Consider the following 25,197-nt stretch of genomic DNA (forward strand, 5'->3'; position numbering starts at 1 on the left):
AGTCTACTCAGGGAGCTAGAAGCCAGAAGGAAATACATTTCCAAAAGAAAAGGCAACAGCAACAAATGCCTACAACCCAGCAGATCAGTTTCAGACCTTTTGATCTGACCTTCAAGACCTGCCCTCTGTGCTCTGATTTTGTCCTATCTGCCTACTTTATAGCCTCGCTGCCAAGTATTTTCCAAATGGTTGCTCAATAAATTTGCTTGTGAAATAAAACCATAACAAAACAAGACCAGGAAAATATCAAAGGTCATTATCAGGGATTGGAGCATATATAGCTCAGTAAAATGAAACCAAATAAAAACAAAATAAGACTGTTATCGAAACAAGGCCAGAGAAGCCAGCAAAACAAACAAACAAACAAACTTAATTTGAAGTGTGTCAGCTCAGCCCCAAATATAGTTGGTGAGTAGGGGAAGCTATAGTGGTGGTGGAAATGGCCATTTAGCATTTGCTATTTCCTTCTGAAGAAATGCTGTCCAAACAGAATATTCATTTGGGAATGAATGAATGAAACAGCTATTCATTTGGGAAGAAGAAGAAGAGCTGTGAGTTAGGACAAATGTGAAAATGCGGTGGAAGCATTTGTCCTTTGAGAAGAAGGAGTTCCTCCCAGAAAGAGTTCTTTTAAAGGAAAACAGACTTTGCTGGAGTGTTTCAAGTGGAAATTGAAGAGGACTGTTTGAAGAGGGTAGTGAATTTGGGAGAGCAGCTAGTCAGACTTGGAGCTTTATTTTGATCTCTCTCTCTTCTCTCTCTCTCTCTCTCTCTCTATCAAAAAATGATTTTTTTTTTATGATGCTGAAGATCTAACCACGGTGCTAGGCAAGTTCACCAAGCTGCACCCCCCCCCCCCCCCCCAGCCTCTTAGTTCTTGTGTCAGGTTGCATACATGAGCGGTTGGACCTGGCTTCCTCTCAGTAGAACATGACTGTGAGCCAAGGCTCACACTAGTTGATCAAGGCTCATTAGTACTCCCTGGCACTCTGAGCTCTTCTAGGGTAGTGCTCACCATGTTGTAAGCCCTCATTAAATAGTTGACAAGTAGAATGGGCGAATACTTCAAGGACAAAAGGCAAAGGGGCTTTATCTGATAGTCACAAGTGAACATGAGCTGTATTTGCAGCCCAATTTCTTTCTTTCTTTTCTTTTTTTCTTTGTCAGTTGTGAAGCTTCAACTCAGGGCTTGGGTGCTGTCCCCGAATCTCTTTGTGCTCAAGGATTAACAAAACTTTCTGTTTTTGCGTGGCTAATTGGAGATAAGAGTCTCGTGGAGGCCAGCGCTGGTGGCTCACGCCTGTCATCCTAGCTACTAATGAGGTTGAGATCTGAGGATCACAGTTCAAAGCCAGCCCAGGCAGGAAAGTCCATGAGACTCTTATCTCCAATAAACCACCAGAAAACAAAGTGGTGCTTTGGCTCAAGTGGTAGAGCTCTCACCTTGAGCTGAAGAGCTGAGGGACAGCGCCTAGGCCCAGAGTTCAAGCCCCAAGATGGACAGACCAAAAAAAAAAAGACTCATGGGACTTTTAAGCCCAGGCCAGCTTTGAACTGAAATCCTCAGATCTCAGCCTCCTGAGTAGCTAAGATGGGTGTGAGCCACTGGTGTGGCCTGTCTGGAACCTGATTTCTGATGTTTTGTGCCTGAGTCTCCTAAGACCATGAAACCTCCTAGTTCTTATCATACCACTAAATGATATTAAGAGTGATGGGGAAAATGAGGTAGAGCAAAGGAAGGGGTGACATCATCATCCAAGAAGCATTGTACTCATTACCTGACTTACGGGATTGTAACACCTTTGTATAACTCCTTAATGATTAATGATTACCATTTTTCCAAGTGAAAACTAAAATAATAATAATAATTTCCCTCAGTAAAGCCACCTCTTTCTTTCTCCTTGTTTTTCCCTCCAGACACATCCCTAGAAGGCATGTGTGACACTGATCATGCCCAGCTGGAGGAAGATGGGCAGCGGCCACCGCGGTGCACTTCAACTACCTCATCTCAGTCTGAGCCTTCAGAGCAGCTTAGGCACCATCAAGACAAAATCCTTGCCTCCGAGGACCCCAAAAAGAAGAGAGCTCAGAAGCCCTCTCATATGAGGAGAAATATACGGTGAGCTTTGCTCAGGGTAAGGAGAGAGGGGAAGGAAGAGGGATACAAGACCTTTATCATAAGCCTGGCAGTAGCAGAACTGGTTAGGGCAAGAGAATTCTCTAACGGCGAAAAATGTCCATCTGTGTACCTTCATTATAACAGTAAAGGTGCCAGGTCCGATAAAGCAACCTGTAACCACGGTACTCAAGGAACTTTTAACACAAGGAGGGTCCAGGTAGACTGAGTTCCAGGTCACCCTGGACTAAATAGTGAGATTTGCCCTCAAACAAAACCCCAATAGTGAAGGTACAACTCAGGTCCAGTGGACTTGGCTACAGAGAATGGATGAAGAAAGGCCTTCACCACCATCAAGGAGCCCTCAGTGTGGCCCAAGGGTAAAAGGATGCTAGGAACTGGTCTTCCCACTTTTTTCCTGTATTTTTTCATTTGTCTCCCAGTGGTCCCCAAAGCTGAAAACCAGCAGCAGCTGTTGTACTCTCCATCTTTTATATGTGCTACGTAGAGAAAACGGGGACCAAGAGCTGGGAATGTGGCTTAGTGTTAGTGTTCTTGCCCAGCATGCATGAAGTCCTGGGTTCGATTCCTCCTCACTACCACATACACAGAAAAAAGGCCAGATGTGGCACTGTGGCTCGGGAGGTAGAATGCTAGCCTGAGCAAAAGAAGCTCAGGGACAGTGCCCAGGCCCTGAGTTCAAGCCCCAGGACCGGCAAAAATAAAAAAATATAATAAAATTAGTGTTGTTTTTTCTTTTATTTACCTATAAGTACGCCTAAATTTTGTTTTTAAAAAATCTTAACTAGACCCAAATACTCTTCCTTTAAATGTTCAGAAAGCTACTCCGGGAGGATCAATTGGAGCCCGTTACCAAAGCAGCACAGCAGGAAGAATTGGAAAGAAGGAAGCGTCTGGAGCAGCAGAGGAAAGACTATGCAGCCCCCATTCCCACTGTTCCCCTGGAGTTCCTACCTGGTAAGCAATGTTTGCGGCAGGAAGGGCCCTTGCCTCTAGGGAGAAGAGAGACGTAAGCTTCCACAGAGGTTAGAGGTAGGTCTGGAATATTATTGTGACTTCTTAGGTATCTTTTAAAGTCCTTTAGTGGGGCCAGGAATGTGGCTCAGTGGTAGAGTGCTTGCCTAGCATTCATGAAGCCCTGGGTTCAATTCCTTGGTAACACATAAACAGAAAAAGCCAGAAGTGGTGCTGTGGCTCATGTGGTAGAGCGCTAGCCTTGTGCCAAAGAAGCTCAGGGACAGTGCCGGGGCCCCCAAGTTCAAGCCCCAGGACTGGCAAAAAAAGTCCTTTAGCTTCTTGAAAGCACCCAGTCAGAATTGTCACTGGAAAAAGTAAATAGGTCCAGGCACTGGTGGTGGTTTATACCTATCCTCTTAGCTACTCAGGAGACGGAGCTCTGAGGATCAGTTTGTTCTTATCTCCAATGAACCACTGAGAGGCTAGAAGTAGAGATGTGGCTCAAGAAGAGTAAAAGCATTAGCCTTGAGCCAAAAATAATAATAATAAGCAGGAAAATCCGTGAAACTCTTATCTCCAATAAACCACTAGAAAACCAGAAGTGGTGCTGTGGCTCAAGTGGCAGAGTGCTCACCTTGAGCTGAAGAGCGCAGGGACCAGCACCCAAGCCCAGAGTTCAAGCCCCACAACCGACCGAAAAAAAAAAAAAAGATGTATAAATATGGGTTCCTCACATTGATTTCACTAAGATCCGCCCCCCCCCCCGCCCCCCCCATGGAATTTAACATACCATGGACTAGGACCTTTGCTGGTTGTGGGGTGGAAACAGGAAGTAAGATTCAGTGCAGAAAGCGAATTCAGAAAGAGGGCTGAGGTTTTAAAACACCCTTTACTCCCTTCCCCCTGGAAATTCCACAAGAACAGCATGGGAGCCAGGTGCCAGGCTTATGCCTGCCATCCAAGCTACTCAGGAGGCTGAGATCGGAGGATCGCGGTTCAAAGCCAGCCCCGGCAGGAAAGTCTGTGAAACTCATATCCAGTGAACCACCAGAAAACAGAAAGTGGCGCTGTGGCTCAAGCAGTAGAGCGCTTGCCTTGAGCTGAAGATCTGAGGGACGGCGCCCAAGCCGAGTTCAAGCCCCACAACTGACCAAAACAAACAAAAACCAGCATGGGGAAAGGGTGGTAGATCATTTTGGGAAATATGCTTGAGCTAACTGCAGCTTGACATTCACTTCCATCTCTTCCTAGAGGAAATTGTCTTACGTGCGAGTGAAGGTCCCCAGCTGCCTCCTCGGGTCTTGGCCCAGGAAGTCATTTGTCTGGACAGTAGCAGCGGCAGTGAGGATGAGAAAGGCAGTCGAGATGGTAAGACTCCTCCCTTGCCCCCGATGGATGTTCCTCCTGAGACTGGCTATGCTTCTCAGGACGTTTGGTCCTTTTCCCTCCTTTGGTTTGGAACCTACTCTTGACCAACTTCCCTTAATCATATAATGTGAGTTTTTCCTCATCAGGTTCTGTGTTCTTCCCCTCTGACAACTGGCAGTAAATTTCTCTCCGCTCCCTGGGTTTGTTTCTACTTACGTTAGTTATACTGAGGGAGATTTCATTGTTAATTGTTACACACCACATGTTTGCGCCAGATTCCAATCCATCTGACCCTCTCTATCATACCCCCCTGAAAGATAGCATCTCCACAAAATTTTCCTTGTTTTATTTTCGTATGTGCAAATCATCGATTTTGACAGTATTCTACCTCCCAGATCTTCCCTACCAGCCCATCCCCTTCCTGCTAGTCCCCCTCCCCCCCTCCCCCCCCCCCCCCGCCCCGTGTCCATTTCTCCCCCAATCCCCTTACTGATCGACAGCTTTCAGAGTTTCTCTGTGCTGCCCTCCTGTTTACTTGCAATGGATTACCAAGTTATTCACCCACTTGCTATTTTCATTCTTCTCCACCATCTCCTTTTGAGTAGTGTCTTAGTTTGATTTCCCCCCTGCCCTCTTTCCTTTCTCAGAGGTGATTGAACTGAGCTCTGGGGAGGAGGACACTCTGCACATTGTGGACAGCAGCGAGTCTGTCAGTGAGGAGGACGAGGAAGAAGAGAAGGGTGGCACCCACGTGAATGACGCCTTAAATCAGCATGATGCTCTTGGGCGGGTCCTTGTCAACCTGAACCACCCTCCAGAGGAGGAGAATGTCTTCCTGGCCCCACAGTTGGCACGGGCCGTGAAACCTCATCAGGTACAGCAAATGTTCACCCTCTTATGCTTGCCTTGCTGGGATCATTTGTCTGCTTGCTGGTGATAATTAGCATCATAGCCTTCAAAGTACTAGTCTGATCCCATAATCAGCTATTAGGTTCTATCTTTCTTCCTAGCAGTTCCATGCTTCAAGATTCTTCTGGCGGGCTGGGAAGGTGGCTTAGTAGTAGAGTGCTTGCCTAGCATGCATGAAGCCCTGGGTTGGATTTCTCAGTACCACATACACAGAAAAAAAAGAGCCAGGGGCTGGGAAGGTGGCTCAGTGGTAGAGCGCTTGCCTTGCATGCTCAAGGCCCTGGGTTCGATTCCTCAGCACCACATAAGCAAAAAGAAAAAAGCCGGAAGTGGCGCTGTGGCTCAAGTGGTAGAGCACTAGCCTTGAGCTGAAGAGCTGAGGGACAGTGCCCAGGCCCAGAGTTCAGGCCACGACCGAACCAAAAAAAAAGAAAAAAGAAAAAAAAGAGCCAGAAATGGCGCTGTGGCTCAAGTGGTATAGTGCTAGCCAAGAAGCTCAGGCCCTGAGTTCAAGCCCCAGGACTGGCAAAAGAGAGAGGAAAGACAGAGAGACACTGACTGACTTTCCTGGAGAGTAAGGCTTTGATTAAGAAGGTGTGATCCAAAAGACACAGTAGAGACATTCTGATAGGAGCAGAACAGTTTGTGTTGATCCAGGGCCTGGAATCAGGACTAATGAATGAAAGTTTCCTGAAGTCAAGAGATTTACTCAACATAAGACCCACTTCTTATGGATGGATCACCTAGAGGAGATACCCTCCCCCAGGCCCAGGCAGGCCGAATGAGAGACCCTGTCAGGAATTTGGTGCTGTGGACTCTTATACAGAAGGGACATTGGGCTGGAAAGGTGGCTCAGTGGTAGAGCGCTTGCCTTGCATGCATGAGGCCCTGGGTTTGATTCCTCAGCACCACATAAGAAAAAAGAAAAAAGCGCTGTGGCTCAAGTGGTAGAGTGCTAGCCTTGAGCTGAAGAGCTGAGGGACAGCGCCCAGGCCCAGAGTTCAGGCCCCACAACCAGACCCAAAAAAAACAGAAGGGACATTATTCCTAGGCAATGCTTTATTCTGTGTTTTGTATAAAACTAACATCAGGATACAGGGAAATTTCTCTGATTGTTCTAGCTAACTGTGAGAATAGCTACTCACTTGCTTAATTCTGATGCAGTTTCAAAGTGAGTAGAACTAGAAGCCAGGTCTTTCCTGAGGTCCTCTGACATTTATCTTGTTTTTGTTTTTGTCAGATTGGCGGGATCCGGTTCCTATATGATAACCTAGTCGAGTCCCTGGAAAGGTTTAAGACCAGTAGTGGCTTTGGATGTATCCTGGCTCACAGCATGGGGTTAGGGAAAACTCTGCAAGTTATCTCCTTTGTTGATGTTCTCTTCCGCCACACACCAGCCAAAACAGTCCTTGCCATTGTGCCGGTAAGAGTTTGGGAGGAGGCTTCACCTAGTGACCCTGCTGAGAAGAATTCTGGGTTACTGAGCCCTGTAAAGCTTCATGTGAAGTCAGCTTTGAGCTTACTCCTTAAATCTCTTTTTGGACTTGGCTTTCTGACAGGTTAATACTCTCCAGAATTGGCTGGCAGAGTTCAACATGTGGCTTCCGGCGCCTGAAACCCTTCCAGCTGACAACAAGCCTGATGAAGTCCAGCCTCGCTTCTTTAAGGTTCACATCTTGAATGATGAGCACAAGTAGGTCGTCTGTTCTCTGCTCTGTGCCCCTTCATCCCTTTTAGATTTCCCCCTGGGACCTGGATGTCAGAACAGTATGTTTTCAGTGTGTGTGGTGTCTTCCTAGATTCTTTCTGCCTTCTTTGGTTGAGTTATTGTTTGTTTCTTGCTGTTTCACCACCATCAGTGATCCAGTACAAGTACCTCTGGGATGCATGGAGGTTCTTGGGCAACTGGCCAGTTCTGTGCTTGTCATATGAAATCTTTGGCAATCAGAGTCTCAGGGAACATCAACACAGCTTTGACTGTAAGGAATTCTTCCTGAGAGGTAGCAAAAAACAATACTTTATCCCTGTTCACCTTAAAAATAAATAAATAAATAAATAAAAGAAACCGGGCACCAGTGGCTCACATCTGTCATCCTAGCTACTCAGGAGGCTGGTATCTGAGGATTGCGGTTCAAAGCCAGCCTGGGCAGGAAAGACCGTGAGACTCTTATCTTCAATGAACCACCAGAAAACTGGAAGTGGTGCTGTGGCTCAAGTGGTAGAGAGCTCGCCTTGAGCTGAAGAGCTGAGAGACAGCGCCCAGGCCCAGAGTTCAATCCCCACAACCGGACCAAAAAAAAAAAAAAACCAACTTTGCAGAAATTCTCTCTCTTTACTCTTGTAGGACAATGGCATCTCGTGCTAAAGTGATGGCCGACTGGGTGTCAGAAGGTGGGGTGATGCTGATGGGGTACGAAATGTACAGACTCCTCACTTTGAAGAAATCCTTTGCCACGGGCCGACCAAAGAAAACCAAGAAACGATCTCATCCAATCATCATTGACCTAGATGAAGAAGATCGACAGCAGGAGTTTCGGAAAGGTGGGCAGCCTGAGATGTTTCAGGAAAAAAAGAATTTGTGTCTGTAATGGCACCTAGCTGGGTATTCAAGGAAGTCTTGAAATGAATTATGGTTAAGAACTAGAAATCCTGATCCTCCAGGATTGTTTGGGCAACCTCCAGTGGCTTACAAAAGGTGGTGATTTCTCTGTAGGGAACACTCTGGCCCAGGGGAAACGCCCCTGTTCATATTTCTCCCACAGAACAGTTGAGAAGGTAACTGCTTTTACCACTCAGCTGGAGATTTTCTGAGAAAGCATTAAAATATTTACAAAGTGGCTAAATTAATTCATCTAAAGTCAGAAGAGTAGGGCTAGGAAGGTGGCTCAGTGGTAGAGTGCTTGCCTTGCATGCATGAGGCCCTGGGTTCAATTCTTCAGCACCACATAAGCAGAAAAAGCAGGAAGTGGTACTGTGGCTCAAGTGGTAGAGAGCTAGCCTTGAGCTGAAAAAAAAAAAAAAAAAAGGTCAGAAGAGGAGTAACGCCTGAATTTATAAAAGGAGTTTATCTCAGTTGCATTTAGTGAAAACTATTCTGTTTGTAGTTGTAGCCAATTCCTCTTAAGAAGGGCCTTTGCTCCTTTGAGGAAGAAAGTTTCTAAGGATTCAAAGAGCATGTATTTTGAGGGTCTTTTTGTTCTAGATTTGCTTCTGTGGTAGAGCTGGGGCGAATGTTGCCATTTAGCAATGACTGGTAAACAACTGCCGGAGACTAGCTAGCTCCTCCCAGCCAGCCTCCAGAGATGAGAGCACTCTGACATGCCCAGATTATTCATTGCTCAGCAGACACATTTGTAATCCCAGGCTGGTACTTTATGAAGTGACTCAAGCAAATCAGTTTTACTCTTAAGCCTAAAAAAATAGTAGGTGGGCGCCAGTAGTTCACGCCTGTAATCCTAGCTACTCCGGAGGCTGAGATCTGAGGATCTCAGTTCAAAGCCAGCCTGGGCAGGAAAGTCCCTGAGACTCTCACCTCCAATGAACCACCAGAAAACCGGAAGTGGCGCCTTGAGCTCAGTGGCCAGGTTAGCATCCTGTCAAACACACACGAGCTTGGATGGCAGGCTCCCTTTCACCAATGGGGGCTGACACTTGCTTTCCTGCTTCCTTCATGTCTTCTGTCTCTTCCAGGGTGCTCCCCTGCCTCTCACCTGAGAGTAAGGGCAGGACCTCTCACCCTCTGACCCCGGATCCTCTTCCCTCCCTAGAGTTTGAGAAGGCCTTATGCCGCCCTGGCCCTGATGTGGTCATCTGTGACGAAGGGCACCGCATCAAAAACTGCCAGGCCAGCACCTCACAGGCCCTGAAGAACATACGTTCTCGCCGCCGGGTCGTGCTGACTGGGTACCCGCTGCAGAACAACCTTATCGAGTACTGGTGCATGGTGGACTTCGTGCGCCCAGATTTCCTTGGCACCCGGCAGGAGTTCAGCAACATGTTTGAGCGCCCTATCCTGAACGGGCAGTGCATTGATAGCACGCCGCAGGACGTCCGCCTCATGCGGTACCGCAGCCACGTGCTGCATAGCCTCCTGGAGGGCTTTGTGCAGAGGTAAGCCGGGCGTAAGGCCCCATTTTCTAAATGCTCAGAGGAGCCGCTCGGGAGCATCAGGCATGCTGAAACTCAAGAGAGCCGATATCTAGGAGGGCCCTCCCTACCAGTATAACTCCTTTGTGTAAATAACTAGCAGATGATGGGTATCTGTTTTATCCGTTCTCCTCAAGTTTGACCTTCAAATACTCCACTCATAAGTTCACTTCAAAGTTACTTCAGTAACTGAGAAAGGTGGCTTAGTGGTAAGTGGTAGAGTGCTTGCCTAGCACGCATGAAGCCCTGGCTTCCATTCCTCAGTACCACGTCCACAGGAAAAAAAGCCAGAAGTGGCACTGTAGCTCAAGTGGTAGCGTGCTAGCCTTGAGCAACAGAACCTCAGGGACAGTGCCCAGACCCTAGTTCAAACCCCAGGACTGGTAAAAATAAACTTGCTGAAGACACCTGCCTTCATGTGCAGGGAGAAGCAAGAGAGAGCCAACACTCTGCTGACCTGGGGTAAATGTGCGTCGGTGGTTCTGCAGCATGACCTTAGCATAAGTTTTAGCATCCCAGTGGGTAAAGCTTAGGTACTCTGAGGCGATCGGTCTCTTCCTCATTAAGATGGCCTATGTAAAAGAAAGCTCAGAGGCAGCCCTGAATTGGCACAAGAACCTGGAGTTCATACCTCTGCTCTCAGTCACCCAGTCAAGTCATGACTGGTGCTATGCCTGGCTCATCCTTCAGATAACTTTCTTCACAGTGCTCTTAACAGCAGTGTGTTTGTTGTGGTCCTCAAGAAGGAGGTATGGCAAAAGTGCTAGGTCCTGGTCTTATCTTGCACTGACCGTTGCTGGCTACTTGTGATCTCTTTGCCTCTGTAGGAGAGGCCACACTGTGCTGAAGATTCATCTTCCTGCCAAGGAAGAGAATGTGGTTCTGGTACGGCTGTCTAAGATCCAGCGAGATTTGTACACACAGTTCATGGACCGCTTCCGGGACTGTGGCAACAGCGGCTGGCTGGGGCTGAACCCCCTGAAGGCTTTCTGCGTGTGCTGCAAGGTGAGTTGGGACCTTTGGGAAGATGGCCGGAGAGAGTAAGGACATCCATAATCCCTAGGGAGTTACTCCCGCTTGGCTGGGGGTGGGGGGGAGAGGGGGAAGGATCCTTGATAAAGGGAGGAAAAAGTGGGAGAGGCCACCTTAGAGATGCCCAGCGCACTACCGCTTACTTGGTCCACAGCTCCACTTCTGGCTTTTTTTTTTTTGGTGGTTAATTGGTGATAAGAGTCTCACAGACTTTCCTGCCCAGGCTGGCTTTGGTTTGCAGTCCTCAGATCTCAAGCTTCCTGAGTAGGTAGCTAAGATTATCGACATGTGAGCCACCACTCAACCTGATGCAGTCTTTTGGATTAAAGAATTCTTGGTTATGAGCAAGAGCACGTCTCCAGGCTCCTTGGGACCCTCTTGGAGTATTCTCTGTCCTCTACCTCTCCCCTTTCGCTTTAACCTCAGATCTGGAACCACCCTGATGTACTGTATGAAGCCCTTCAGAAGGAAAACCTGGCCAATGAACAGGACCTAGATGTGGAAGAGCTTGGCTCAGCAGGAACCAGTGCCCGCTGCCCACCCCAGGGGATAAAATGCAAGGGAGAGGACAGCACCCTGGCTTCCTCAATGGGAGAGACAGCCAATAGCAAGTTTTTACAGGGGGTTGGCTTCAACCCTTTCCAGGAGCGTGGCAACAACATCGTCACATACGAATGGGTAAGTCCAGCAGATCCTTCAGTAGCCATAAAGCGCTGAGAAGGGAGCATGCATAACTTGCCTGGGAGGGGGCTGGTGTACAGTGTGTCACTGCCAAGGTCTGCAGGGCACTATAAAGATGACCGGTGGGCTGCTGCCTCCCAGGGAGAGAATTTCATTTATATTCCAGACTGTCTCATTTCTTTCTTACAGGCCAAAGAGCTTCTGACCAATTATCAGACTGGAGTCTTGGAAAACTCACCTAAGATGGTATTGCTTTTCCACCTGATTGAGGAAAGTGTAAAGCTTGGGGACAAGATCCTTGTGTTCAGGTAGGAAGAGACAGTTCTAGTTGGGACTAATGCATCTCTGGGAAGGATTAGCACAGTGCCTACAAGACGAAAAGCCCCAATCCCTCGTTCCCCTGACACCAAGCACTTAGTGTGAGGACCGTCATACATTCTTCCCTCATTTCTTTCTTTCCTTCTCCCTCTACCCCTCAGTTTTTAGGGGTTTTGATTACTCTTTTTTTTCTCCACAGAGAACAATTAGAACTTTAGGCTAATGATTGGAGATCACAGGATAATCTTTAAACTGTGGCTAAAGTTTTGTGACTAGAAAGTATATGTGGTCTACCAGGTCTAAAATGTTCACTCTTTGGCCCTTTATAGAAAATGTTTAGCCAGGTGCCAGTGGCTCACACCTGTAATCCTAGCTACTTAGGAGGCTGAGATCTGAGGATCACGCTTCAAAGCCAGCCTGGGCAGAAAAGTTCGTGAGACTCTTACCTCCAATAAATCACCAGAAAACCAAAAGTGGTGCTGTGGCTCAAGTGGTAGAACGCTAGCCTTGAGCTGAAGAGCTGAGGGACAGTGCCCAGGCCCAGAGTTCAAGCCCCACAAACAACCAAAAAAAGAAAAGAAAAGATCTTTTTCTAGTCAGATCTCTTTTTCTGTATTTCTTTTTCCTCTGGTACTGGAGCTTGAACTCAGAGCCTGGCACTGCCCCTTAGCTTTTTCATTCAAGGTTGGCACTCTACCACTTGAGCCACATCTCCACTTCTGGCTTTTCAGAGATCGAAGTCTCACGGACTTTCCTGCTTAGCCTGACTTCAAACCATGATTCTCAGATCTCAGCCTCCTGAGTAGCTACGATTATATACGTGAGCAACCGGTGCCTGGCTCTAGTCTGTTTCTATCCCTCCCCAGTCTTTTTGTTTGTTTTGGGGGGGGGAATGGGGTGATACTGATGCTCAAACTCTGGTCTTCCTGCTTGCCACCCTATTGAGCCACACCTCCAGCCATCCCAACCTTTTGTATCTAAGACCAAAAGAAATGATGGGATTTGTACCAGAGTCAGATTCTCTACAAGCCTAGTGTGCCCTTGGCTTGAAGCATCACTTTGAAGAGACTGTCTGCATTTTTTGAAAGCAGCTGAGTGGTTCTCCCTAGTAAGATCCCTAGGGCTGCCTGTGGTCCTCAGTCCGTTTCAGTGTTTAGTCATTAGGTACTGGTGTGTAATGCTGAATCCTAGTTGAGCATTGGGCTTTAAACCCCTAGATTTTTCTCAAGGGTGGAAGGTAGGGGCTGGAGAATCTTGGTAATAAGTATGCGGATATCTCTGCCCCCATTAAGACTTAGGAGGGATACCCTCGAGTAACCTTTGGGAGGGTTACTTCTTACGGGGAGAAGGCTGTGGGAGTTCCTTCTCACTATGAGAACGTTACACATTAGTAGGGGTCTTTGGGTTTGGGAGCCATCTGAATCACATCTTCCCTTTCAGCCAGAGCCTTTCCACCTTGGCTCTGATCGAGGAGTTCCTAGGGAAACGAGAGGTGCCCTGTCTGCCTGGTGCCGAGGGGCAAGGAACACAGAAGTGGGTTCGAAATGTCAGCTACTTCCGTGAGTGTTGGCTTGCTTTTGTTCCTGAAGCGTGCAAGATCTGCTTAAGGAGTCTTTTCTTTGTCTTTCTCTTCTCTTCCTCTACTCTCCAAGTGCAAACTATCTGTGACTTGCCAAGGAGCAGATAGATAATACCGCAAGAGCCAGGTGTGTATGAATCACTTGTACTAGGGGCTGGCAGGCTTGGGAGGGATGGAAGAGTGTAGAGAAGTAGAAAGCAAAGGCCTTATCTTCATTTGAGAGAGAACTCAAGGAAAATGCTTAACAGAGCCAATGGAGTACCCAAGGAGGACAGAATCACCATGGTAAGCCTTTAAGACAAGATGATTCCAGGCGGAAAAAGCAACGTGAGCACAGGGTCTAAATCATGCTTTTTCCTCAAGGGGCTAGAAAGTGTGTGTGTGTGTGTGTGTGTGTGTGTGTGTGTGTGTGTGTGTGTGTGTGTGTGTGTGTGTGTAAAACCTGAAGAAATATCAAGTCACAGGTACACATACAGTCACAGCACATAAGCAAAATATACAGTATATCTGTGGTTTTCAGATTTCATTAACACATGATGTGTGGCTCAGTGCTAGTGGCTCATTCCTGTAATCCTAGCTGCCCAAGAGGCTGAGATCTGAGGATCATCGTTTGAAAAGCCAGCTCTGGCAAGAAAATCCCGGAGAATATTAACTCCAAGTAATCAGCACATAGCTAGAAGTAGAGCTATGGCTCAAGTGGTAGAGTACCAACCTTGAGTAAAAAAAGCCAAATGTGAGCGTGAACTCCTGAGTTCAAGCCCCAGTACCGACATAGAAACAAGAAGACATGATGTGATCTGAATACAAATATCAAACAATTCTCCATAGGTGGAACAATACGCTAAAACGTTGGGAAATTATTACTGTGGTTCTAGGGTCTGTCTGTCCTGGATGGTGGAAGATGTATGGCAGCATCCCTGGCCTCTGCTTACTAGATGTCAGTAATACATTTGTTCAGTGATTTTTTGGGGGTTATCCTGCCCTCGTTTGTCCACTACTTGTGTTTTTCCTTCCTTCCTAGGGCTAGATGGTAGCACCCCTGCCTTTGAGAGAGAAAGGCTCATTAATCAGTTCAACGATCCCAGCAACCTCACCACCTGGCTGTTCCTTCTCTCTACAAGGTGAGTGGAGCCTGACACAGGAGGGTCAAAGGATTGTGTCCAGGCAATTGACCACCTGGGGCAGGGGCCCCAAAGGCTCCTCCACGGCTGTCAGAAGAGATCTGTTCAGGTTTATAACTTGATTTTGAGGTCAGACGGGGGATCCCCCAAAGGAAATTGTATTAGAAAAGAGTTGTCACTGTCATATCAAAAAAAAAAATATATATATATATGTATGTAACAATACACATATATATGTAACAATTGACATAGTTAAGCTTTTCTCAGTCAAGTGTGCTAAGACTTACAATATGATGAGTGTGAAAATGCTTTAAAAACTGAAAAGCAGCCGAGTAGGTGGTGCACACTTGGCAATCCCAGCACTTGTATAGGGACCTTCTTTTGGTACAGAGGGGTGGAGAGCTATTGGCTCTATCCTGGATTTGAGGTCATGCCTTTCAGTGCTGCTTGAGGTTCTTACGTATTAGTAATCAGAAGACAGCAAGTTTCTTTCTATTGTGCTTAAGACAAAGAATGATATTGTGGTAAAGCTCACAAGAGGGGAAAGCTGATTTGAAACCCATCTTTAAGACGAAGGAGTTTGTAATTATTGGCTTATGATTTAAAGGGCCGGATGCTTGGGCGTGAATCTGATTGGTGCCAACCGAGTGGTGGTCTTTGATGCTTCCTGGAACCCTTGCCATGATGCCCAGGCAGTATGTCGGGTGTACCGTTATGGCCAGAAAAAGCCCTGTCACATCTATCGCCTCGTGGCTGATTATACCCTTGAAAAGAAAATCTACGACCGGCAGATTTCCAAGCAGGGCATGTCAGGTGGGCCAGAGACTTCTACACAGGTTGTCATCCTAATAGTAACAAGGCAGAATGAGGTGTAAAACCCAGGCAGGCTTTGAGGAATAGAAAGTTGGCTGTTCTTCTCATCTTCCTGATTCAGATCGTTGCTTAAAAGTTAATTGAAGGACTGGGAAGTTGGCTCAGTGGTAGAGCGCTTGCCTTGCATGCATGAGGCTCTGGGTTCGATTCCTTAGCACCACATAAGCAAAAAGGAAAAAAAAGCCGGAAGTGGCGCTGTGGCTCAAGTGGTAGAGCACTAGCCTTGAGCTGAAGAGCTGAGGGACAGCGCCCAGGCCCAGAGTTCAGGCCCCACGACTAGACCAAAAAAAAAAAAATTAATTGAAGCTGGACATCAGTGGCTCATGCCTGTGATCCTAGCTACTCAGGAGACTGAGATCTGAGGATCACAGTTCAAAGCCAGCCTGGGCAGGAAAGTGTCAGACTCATCTCCAATTAAACAAACAAAACAGCTGGGCGCTGGTGGCTCATGCCTGTAATCCTAGCTACTCAGGAGGCTGAGATCTGAGGATCGCAGTTCAAAGCCAGCCCGGGCAGGGGAGACCGCGAGACTTCTATCTCCAATAAACCACCAGAAAACCGGAAGTGGCGCTGTAGCTCAAGTGGTAGAGCGCTGGCCTTGAGCTGAAGAGCTGAAGGACAGCGCCCAGGCCCAGAGTTCAAGCCCCACGACCGACAAAAAAAAAAAAACACCAGAAAACCAGAAGTGGTGCTGTGGCTCAAGTGATACCTAGCCTTGAGCTGAAGAGCTGAGGGACAGCACCCAGGCCCAGAGTTCAAGCCCCATGACCAACCAAAAAAAAAAGTGAATTGAAGCTGGGTGCCAGTGGCTCACGCCTGTAATACTAGCTACTCTGGAGGCTGAGATCTAAGGACATTGGTTGGAAGCCATCCCAGGCAGAAAAATCCATGTGAGACTCTTATCTCCAATTAACCACTCAAAAACAGAAGTGGCACTGTGGCTCAAATAGTAGAACCCTAGCCTTGAGCACAAAAAGGCTCAGGTCCTCCATTCAAGCACTACAACTGACAAAAAAAGTGAGTTGAGCTGGGTGCCTGTGGTTCACACCTGTAATCCTAGCTACTGTTATCTGAGGATCTCAGTTTGAAGCAGGCCTGGGCAGAAAAGTTCCTGTGAGCTCTTATCTCCAATTAACTCCTCAAAAACTGGAGAGCTGTGGCTCTGCTTCAGGTGGTAGAGTGCTAGCCTTGAGCAAAAGAGCTGAGAGACAATACTCAGGGCCTAAGTTCAAGCCTCAAGACAGGCAAAAATAAATAAAAAGTGAGTTGAGTTTAATATGTAAGTGAGCTTTCAATAGTAAAGTCCAATGTAGTTACATAATTACCAGGGCCTCAGACATTTGACTTTGGGATGTGAAATGAGTTCATTTTTCAGTTATGCCAGTCATCATCATAACCCTTTATTCAGCTGGTCTTTATTCTTGTGGTTATTTTGTTGTTTGGGGGGGAGGTTTTTGTGCTTGACCTTGGGCTAGAATTTAGGGCCTGGGCACTGCCCCAAAGCTTTTTTGTGCAAGGCTAGTACTCTACCACTTGAGCTGTACCTCCACATTTGGATGTTTTGGGGGTTTTTTTGTTTGTTCATTTTTGTCAGTTGTGGGGCTTGAACTCTGGGCCTGGGTGCTGCCTGAGCTCTTCGGCTCAAGGCAAACACTCTACCACTGGAGCCTCAGCGCCACTTCTGGTTTTCTGGTGGTTCAGTGGAGAGAAGAGTCTCACAGACTTTCCTGTCCGGTCTGGCTTTGAATCATGATCTTCAGATTTCAGGCCTCCTGCATAGCTATGATTAAAGCACCCAGCTTGTACTTGAGTTATGAGCCTTCTTTGCCATGTGCTGACTTTGTCTTTTCCCCTTTAGATCGGGTGGTAGATGATCTAAACCCAATGTTGAACTTCACCCGAAAGGAGGTGGAAAACCTACTGCACTTTGTTGAGAAGGAGCCAGCTCCCCAGACATCCTTGAATATAAAGGGCATCAAGGAGTCAGTCCTGCAACTTGCCTGTCTGAAATTCCCTCACCTCATCACCAAGGTACAAACCTGGGATGCTCAAGAGTCCCCAGCATGGCAGTCTTAGTCACGGAAGGTTTGTCTGGCCACCTTGCTTCCAAAGATGAAATGGCATTTCATGCAGACAGCTTGGGCTTCACACAAGTCCCCTTCACATTTCCAACTACCTGCCTCCACCTCTGATCCTAGAAATGCTCAGCCATGTGAAATAATTTGAATATTGTGTTTCACAGTGGAAAGAGAAGGCAGAGTTCTGAAAAATGATGATTTTTTTATTCTCTGAACTCCCCCAGCCTTTCTAAGAGTATTAGGAATCTACAGATGGTGTTCTGTTAGATTTATAGAGTACATTCTTATTGTTGTTGTTGTTGGGCATGGGGCTTGAATGCTGGGCCTGGGCGCTTTCCCTCAGCTCTTCAGCTCAAGGCGAGCACTCTACCACTTGAGCCTTAGCTCCACATCTGGTTTTCTGGTGGTTCATTGGAGATAAGAGTCTCACGGACTTTCCTGCTCGGCCTGGCTTTGAACCATGATCCTCAGATCTCAGCCTCCTGAGTAACTAGGATTACAATTACAGGACTGAGCCACCAGTACCTGGCTTTCTTTTTTTTCTTTTTTCTTTTTAATACCAGTCCTGGGTCTTAAGCTCGGGGCCTGGGTGCTGTAACTGAGCTTCTTTGGCTTACCACTTGAGCCATAACACCACTTCCAGCCTTTTCTGAATAGTTTGTTGGAGACAAGAGGCTTACAGACGTTCTTGCCTGGACTGGCTTTGAACCGCAAACCTCAGAGCTCAGCCTCCTGAGTAGCTAGGCTGACAGGCACGAGCCACTGGCGCCCAGCTTGAAGCACATTCTTGAAGACCGTTGCCTGTGTATCTGTGAGCAGCCCCTTCCTAATTCCAAAGTAAGGCCCAATGTAATTAAATTCCACACCCCTCATGTCCCCAGGAGCCTTTTGAGCACGAGTCACTGCTCCTCAACCGAAAGGATCACAAGCTGACCAAGGCTGAGAAGAAGGCAGCAAAGAAAAGCTATGAGGAGGACAAACGCACGTCAGTGCCCTATACCCGCCCATCCTATGCGCAATATTACCCCGCCAGCGACCAGAGCCTGACCAGCATCCCCGCCTTTAGTCAGAGAAACTGGTAGGTAACTGAAAGGAAAAGGCCTGCGGGTTAGGCCTGACCCAAACACCTTTCGATTAATTTCCATCAGGCTGCTGTAAGCTGGTAAGTTGTGCTCTAGGGTCAGGTGTCAAAACACTCCGGTAGTCCTGGTGTTTTAGGTGACTGTATTTTTTTTTTTTTTTTTTGGTCAGTTGTGGGGCTTGAACTCTGGGCCTGGGTGCTGTCCCTGAGCTCTTCAGCTCAAGACTAGCGCTCTACCACTTGAGCCACACCACTTCCTGTTTTTGGAGATAAGAGTCTCATGGTCTTTCCTGTCCGGGCTGGCTTTGACCCAGGGTCCTTAGATCTCCGCCTCCTGAGTAGCTAGGATGACAGGTGTGAGCCACCTGCAACTGTACTTTTGACTACTTGTCTGTAAAGTGAGGTGCTTGCTTTGACCCTCAGGTGAGCCCTTCTGAATTCCTGGGTGGTAGGGGGAGTGTAGCTTCGCACACTGCAGAAGCTCAGCCCTTCCACACAGCTGCATTCCTACCATAGCACCGTGGCCTTAGCCCTCAAATGGCAGTGAAGTTCAAGGGTAAAGGCCGTATTTTCCCAATGTCTTAGATTGCAGTTGGGGAACTTGCTGCTCCTTCATGGGATTTCATTCTGTGACTGTACTGCAACTAATCTTTTTAAAAAAAGGGTTCTGGTGGCTCACGCCTGTCATCCTAGCTACTCAGGAGGCGGAGAGCTGAGGATCACAGTTCAAAGCCAACCCGAGCAGAAAAGTCCGTGAGACTCTTACTTCCAATAAACTATTCAGAAAAAGCCTGAAATGGCACTGTGGCTCAAGCGGTAGAGCACTAATCTTCAGCAAAAAAAAAAAAAAACTCAGGGAGCCAGGTGATGGTGGCTCACACCTATAATCCTAGTTACTGTGGAGGCTGAGATCTGAGGATTGCGGTTCAAAGCCAGCCTGGGCAGGAAAGTTAGTGAGACTCTTTTTTTTTTTTTTTTTTTTTTTTTTTTTTGGTCCGGCGTGAGGCTTGAACTCTGGGCCTGGGCGCTGTTCTTCAGCTCAAGGCTAGTGTTCTACCACTTGAGCCACAGCACCACTTCCGTTTTTTGAGTGGTTATTGGAGATAAGAGTCTCACGGTCTTTCCTGTTCGGGATGGCTTTGAACCGGGATCCTAAGATCTCAGCCTCCTGAATAGCTAGGATTACAGTCATGAGCCACCAGCGCCCAGCCTCGGTGAGACTCTTATCTCCAGTTAACCACCAGAAAACGGGAGGGGAGGCTGTGTGGCTCAAGTGGTAGAGCACTCACCTTGAGCTGAAGAGCTCAGGGACAGTGTCCAGACCCAGAGTTCAAGCTCCAGGACTGGCCAACAAAAACAAAACGTTTTTGAGTTAGGTTTCTAGCACTATTGAGCATGTGAGCAGTGTAGAAACCAGCCACTAAAAGGAAAGGGAGGCCCCTAGATAGCTATGTGACACACAGGGTATTTCTTGATGTAGATGGCCCGAATGCTGTAACAACGCACGGTGCCCTTCCTCTCCAGGAAAGTGTTATTCTATTGGCAACTGCTGTTACCTTCTGAGAGCCTGTAGCCTGTCTCTCTCTGCCACTGTGTCTCAGTTCCTGCCTTTGGTCTGTGCTTGAGTTGAGCACAGAACCTGGCAGCTCCTCCCAGGCTTCTCTAAGCAGCAGCCAAAGGTAGAGAATGGGGCAATCTTGAGCAGCTCTGAAGTGGTGCTGCCAACTCTTAAGTGTGCTTTTCTCTCACAGGCAGCCAACCCTGAAGGGTGACGAAAAGCCCGTGGCCAGTGTTCGCCCTGTACAATCCACCCCCATCCCCATGATGCCCCGACATGTCCCACTTGGGGGCGCCGTAAGCTCCGCCTCTAGCACAAATCCATCCGTGAACTTCCCCATCAACTACCTGCAACGGGCAGGAGTCCTCGTGCAGAAGGTGGTCACCACAACAGGTTGGCAACTCCTGGGTTCTATTCTGGGGAGTGGTTTCCCTTTTGACCTGACTTTGTTCACTCAAGAAGTGTTTTATGGGCTGGGAAGGTGGCTTAGTGGTAGAGTGCTTGCCTAGCATGCATGAATCCCTGGGTTCAGTTCCTCAGCACCACCTACACAGAAAAAGCCAGAAGTGGCTCTGTGGCTCAAGTGGTAGAGCCCTAGCCTTGAGCTGAAGAGCTCAGGGACAGCACCCAGGCCCCCAGCGTTCAAGCCCATGACTGACAAATAACGTATGTAAAACTGGGTTTTTGTGATGTGGTGGTGGGAGCCTGTATAGAGGTTGTGAAATGTTACCAGAGCATGGAATTGCTCTCTGAAGTTCTCAGTGGCATGAATATAGTGAGCCCTGCGTCCTGCATGACTGTAAGCTCAGCTAGGTGTGAGGTGTGGAAAGGTAGCTGCCATCTTCCCTACACAACTGCAAGGCCCAAATGTCAGAAAGATGGTCACGTTTCTAAAAAGATTCCTATTGTAGATCTGAGAGGATTGTAGAAGATTCTGCTTCCATCACCCTCCTCGGTTCTGACTCTCTGCTCCACAGAGAGGCGTGTGGAGGAAACCAGTGGGAACCCAGGATGGCTGTGAAACGTTGCATTTTCTTTGCCTCCTTCAGTCACGCTCTGTGTGATCTAATTGTGAGATTGTTTTCTCTCGCTAGATATTGTTATTCCTGGGCTCAACAGCTCCACAGATGTCCAGGCAAGAATTAATGCTGGTGAGAGCATCCATATCATCCGGGGGACAAAAGGTAAAAGCCTGGGCTGGGAAGGTGGCTCAGTGGTAGACCGCTTGCCTTGCATGCATGAGGCCCTGGGTTCGATTCCTCAGCACCACATAAGCAGAAAAAGCCGCAAGTGGTGCTGTGGCTCAAGTGGGAGAGTGCTAGCCCTGAGCAAAATATGTTTATGGACGATGCCCATGCCCTGAGTTCAAGCCCCAGGACTTGCAAAAAAAAAAAAGGCTGGGAGGATAAGGGAATTGGTGTTCCTGGGGGGAATCTGGGGAGAGCAGAATTGGGACAGTGGTATTACGTTGCTTATACACACTTGCTTAGAGCACTGTGGGAGTCTCCGACTAGGAAATGTGTTGTGTGAATGAATTAGTACACATGGGCAACATGACACAATTTTCGATTGTAGTCGTTTCCAAAGTGCACATCCATTTCTGGCCCCTGGATAGAGGGAAGTAAAATTGCTAGAGTGAAAAATGTTGGCTAAACAAGGCCCCTACTTCAGGAGCCTTGAGAAGGGGTTTGAGACCCAATCTCATTGCTGTTTCTCAGCCCATGGTGCCTAGACCTGGAGTTTCTCGGTTATGTTGCATGTCTACTTCTAACAGCCTGCCTCCTGTCTCCTCAGGGACGTACATCCGCACCAGCGATGGGCGGATCTTTGCTGTCCGGGCAACGGGCAAACCAAAGGTCCCCGAAGACGGTCGGATAGCTGCCTCAGGTCTGGTGACTTTTTCTTTGCTTTGACTTATGCAAATGTGATTTGGTTTGTAACTCATGACTTTTTCCATAGAAAATCAGTACATAGTTCACAATTCCAAAGACACCCAAAGTGGGTAAAGTGAAGAGTAAGGCTTTGTTCTTCCATACCCTTCATTAGCCATTTCTCCTTGAAAGTGCTGTTCTTTTTTTTTTTTTTTGGTCCAGTCGTGGGCCTGAACTCTGGGCCTGGGCGCTGTCCCTCAGCTCTTCAGCTCAAGGCTAGCTCTCTACCACTTGAACCACATCACCACTTCTGGCTTTTTTTTTCTGCTTATTTGGTGCTGAGGAATCGAACCCAGGGCCTCATGCATGCAAGGCAAGCGCTCTACCACTGAGCCACCTTCCCAGCCCGAAGGTGCTGTTCTTATTTAAAAAATTTTTAATGTTATAAAGGTGACATACAGAGGAGTTACAGTTATTACATACATCAGGTAAAAAGTACATTTCTTTTTCTTTTTTTTTTTTTTTTTTTTTGTGTGTGTGTGTAGTCATGGAGCCTGAACTCAAGGCCTGGACTTTGTCCCTGAGCTTTTTTGCTCAGCTAGGATTACAGGCATGAGCCACCAGCACCTGGCTTCCTCATTTACTGTTTGTTGTTTGTTTATTGTCAGTTGTGAGACTTGAACTTGGGACCTGGGTCTCATTTATTTTTAGTCAGAGATATTTGGTACATGTTACAAGAGTGTGGTTGCATGTATAAGTACATATGACTGTGTGTATAAAATACATAATACATATATAAATCTTTTTAAAACAGGCTAACATACTAGTTTGTTTTTTTTTTTTCTTTTGTTTTGTTGTTCGTGGGTCTTGAGCTCTGGGCCTGGGCGCTGTCCCTCAGCTCTTCAGCTCAAGGCTAGCACTCTACCACTTGAGCCACAGCGCCACTTCCGGCTTTCTGTTGGTTAATTGGAGATAAGAATCTCACAGCCTTTCCTGCCCAGGCAGGCTTTGAACTGTGATCCTCAAATTCTCAGCCTCCTCAGTAGCTAGGATGATAGGCGTGAGCCATGGGCGCCCTGCCAGGATTAGCTATTTTTTATTTTACTTTTCTCTCCCAGAAAAAGTCTAGAATAAGAATGAACCCCCTTGGGGCTGGGAAGGTGGCTCAGTTGTAAAGCGCTTGCCTTGCATGCTTGAGGCCCTGAGTTCGATTCCTCAGCACCACATAAGCAAAAAGAAAAAAGCCAGAAGTGGCGCTGTGGCTCAAGTGGTAGAGCGCTAGCCTTGAGCTGAAGAGCTGAGGGACAGCACCCAGGCCCAGAGTTCAGGCCCCACGACTGGCCCCCCCCAAAAAAAAAGAATGAACCCCTAAGTGTTTCTTTCACACTGTATCATAGAACTCACTTTGGTAGAATTTTAGAGATAGGGGAAGCTGACGTGCAGAAAAGTTACCTGCGCTTTCGTGAATAGACGTGTTTGTGATCCAAGGATTTCTTTCCTGCTCAGGAGGCTGAGATCTGAGGATCGTGGTTTCAAATCAGCCTGAGCAAGGAAAGTGCACAAGCCTCTTATTTCCAGGTCACCAACAAGACGCCCTGAAGTACAAGTAGGGCTCCCGTGATTCATCCCCCCTTTGAGTGAAAAAGCAGCCCTCATCCTTCTCTCCTTTGCTATTCTGCTCTCAGATCCTTGTGTTTTTGTCCTCAGGTTCTCAGGGGCCTTCTCTTGCGTCCACAAGCAACGGCAGACATAGTGCCTCTTCACCCAAAGCCCCTGACCCCGAGGGGCTGGCCAGGCCCGTCTCTCCTGACAGCCCGGAGATCATCAGTGAGCTCCAGCAGTATGCCGACGTAGCCGCCGCCCGGGAATCCCGTCAGAGCTCCCCAAGCATCAGTGCCGCCCTGCCTGGCCCCCCGGCCCAACTCGTGGACAACAGTACTGTGTCCGGGCCGGCTCTTGGAACTGAGCCACGCCTTGGGGGTCATTGCCTCAACAGTTCCCTCTTGGTGACTGGCCAGCCTTGTGGTAGTAGACATCCAGTGCTGGACTTAAGGGGCCACAAGCGAAAGTTGGCCACTCCCTCTGCCCCCCAGGAGTCTGCCCGCCGGCGGTCCAGGAAGGGCCATCTGCCAGCCCCCGTGCAGCCGTACGAACACGGGTATCCTATCTCTGGCGGGTTTGCCATGCCACCCGTCTCCTTAAACCATAACCTCACCCCTCCCTTCACCTCCCAGGCTGGGGAAAACTCCCTGTTTATGGGCAGTCCCCCATCCTACTACCAGCTGTCCAATTTGCTGGCAGATGCCCGCCTGGTGTTCCCAGTGACTACTGACCCTCTGGTGCCGGCAGGCCCTGTCAGTTCCTCTTCCACGGCTACCTCAGTCACTGCCAGCAACCCTTCCTTCCTGCTCAACCCTTCCGTGCCAGGGATCCTGCCCAGCTACTCACTCCCGTTCTCACAGCCACTCCTGTCCGAGCCAAGGATGTTTGCGCCTTTTCCTTCCCCTGTCTTGCCCAGCAACCTCTCGCGGGGCATGTCTGTCTACCCTGGCTATATGTCCCCACAGGCAGGCTACCCAGCTGCTGGCCTTCTCCGGTCCCAGGTGCCTCCGTTTGACTCGCACGAGGTTGCCGAGGTGGGGTTCAGTTCCAACGATGATGAGGATAAGGACGACGATGTGATAGAGGTCACTGGGAAATAGCTGGGGAGACTCCTCACCCCCTTGCCACACACACACACACACACACACCCCTACACCTACACCTCAATCGGCGCCCCTCGCAGGCTGCCCACCAAGATGGAAGGCAGCAGTTTGAGCTTTCTGAGAATATAGGGTACTTGTCTGTCCAGGGGAAAAGGTAAAATATACATTAGACCCGGCTGGCCAGCGTGGCAGGGCTGTGTTGCTGTGTTAACAGGAGAGGCAAAAGGAAAAAAATGCAAAATAAAACAAAAGCAGCAACAAGAGCAGGAAATCAGGGACCTAAAAAAAACGAGGGATAGAGGAGCCGGGAAGCCTGTCTCCCTCCCTCCCTCCCTCCCTCCCCCCCTTGCTTCTGCTGTCTGCTAGCTTGCCCATCTGAGTGTAAAAAGCTCACATCCTATTTGGGGAACATTCTCTCCGGAGAGAGCTGCCTTACTGAGGAGGGAGGGAGAGGGGGAGAGAGAGAGAGAATTAGGGTAGGATCAGGGAAAGAGATTGAGATCCTATGGGAAGCAGAGGGATGGGAAGGCCGCAGAGCAGGTGTGTATGTTCATGAGTGCGTGTGGGTGCGGGCATGCTATGTACACGTGTGTAGCAGAGAAGGGATGAGAGGGGGGAGGGGAGGGAGGGAGGGACCAAGGAGGAAACTTAAACAAAAACTAGCTTTTTTAAGTGGAAACTCAAGAGTGTGGTGGGTCATAGGAACTGTTTAGTTCAACATCAGGGTGAGCCCAGGAGAAGAGCCATGGGGGGGGGGGGGGAGGAGGGAATAATATGTTTCCT

The 25,197-nt window shown here is 48.2% G+C and overlaps 1 protein-coding gene across 1 annotated transcript in view; it reads left to right on the forward strand.

The window, feature by feature from the left end:
• The window catches only part of Rad54l2 (RAD54 like 2), a 63,122-nt gene extending 37,973 nt beyond the window's left edge, over positions 1 to 25,149 (forward strand). The window contains exons 3-22 of the mRNA XM_042665936.1: positions 1,918 to 2,119; positions 2,955 to 3,094; positions 4,346 to 4,462; positions 5,110 to 5,336; positions 6,612 to 6,794; positions 6,931 to 7,064; positions 7,716 to 7,912; positions 9,139 to 9,481; positions 10,345 to 10,522; positions 10,976 to 11,227; positions 11,420 to 11,538; positions 12,989 to 13,107; positions 14,149 to 14,248; positions 14,856 to 15,061; positions 16,980 to 17,152; positions 18,081 to 18,277; positions 20,032 to 20,231; positions 20,933 to 21,022; positions 21,633 to 21,725; positions 23,417 to 25,149. Coding sequence (XP_042521870.1) covers positions 1,918 to 2,119; positions 2,955 to 3,094; positions 4,346 to 4,462; positions 5,110 to 5,336; positions 6,612 to 6,794; positions 6,931 to 7,064; positions 7,716 to 7,912; positions 9,139 to 9,481; positions 10,345 to 10,522; positions 10,976 to 11,227; positions 11,420 to 11,538; positions 12,989 to 13,107; positions 14,149 to 14,248; positions 14,856 to 15,061; positions 16,980 to 17,152; positions 18,081 to 18,277; positions 20,032 to 20,231; positions 20,933 to 21,022; positions 21,633 to 21,725; positions 23,417 to 24,411 — 4,265 coding nt within the window. The 3' untranslated portion in view covers positions 24,412 to 25,149. The remainder of the gene's footprint in view (positions 1 to 1,917; positions 2,120 to 2,954; positions 3,095 to 4,345; positions 4,463 to 5,109; positions 5,337 to 6,611; positions 6,795 to 6,930; positions 7,065 to 7,715; positions 7,913 to 9,138; positions 9,482 to 10,344; positions 10,523 to 10,975; positions 11,228 to 11,419; positions 11,539 to 12,988; positions 13,108 to 14,148; positions 14,249 to 14,855; positions 15,062 to 16,979; positions 17,153 to 18,080; positions 18,278 to 20,031; positions 20,232 to 20,932; positions 21,023 to 21,632; positions 21,726 to 23,416) is intronic.
• The last annotated feature ends 48 nt before the right edge of the window (positions 25,150 to 25,197 follow it).

Source organism: Dipodomys spectabilis, unplaced genomic scaffold, assembly GCF_019054845.1.
Source record: "Dipodomys spectabilis isolate Male_0828 unplaced genomic scaffold, ASM1905484v1 ptg000360l, whole genome shotgun sequence".
NCBI classification, from domain to species: domain Eukaryota; kingdom Metazoa; phylum Chordata; class Mammalia; order Rodentia; family Heteromyidae; genus Dipodomys; species Dipodomys spectabilis.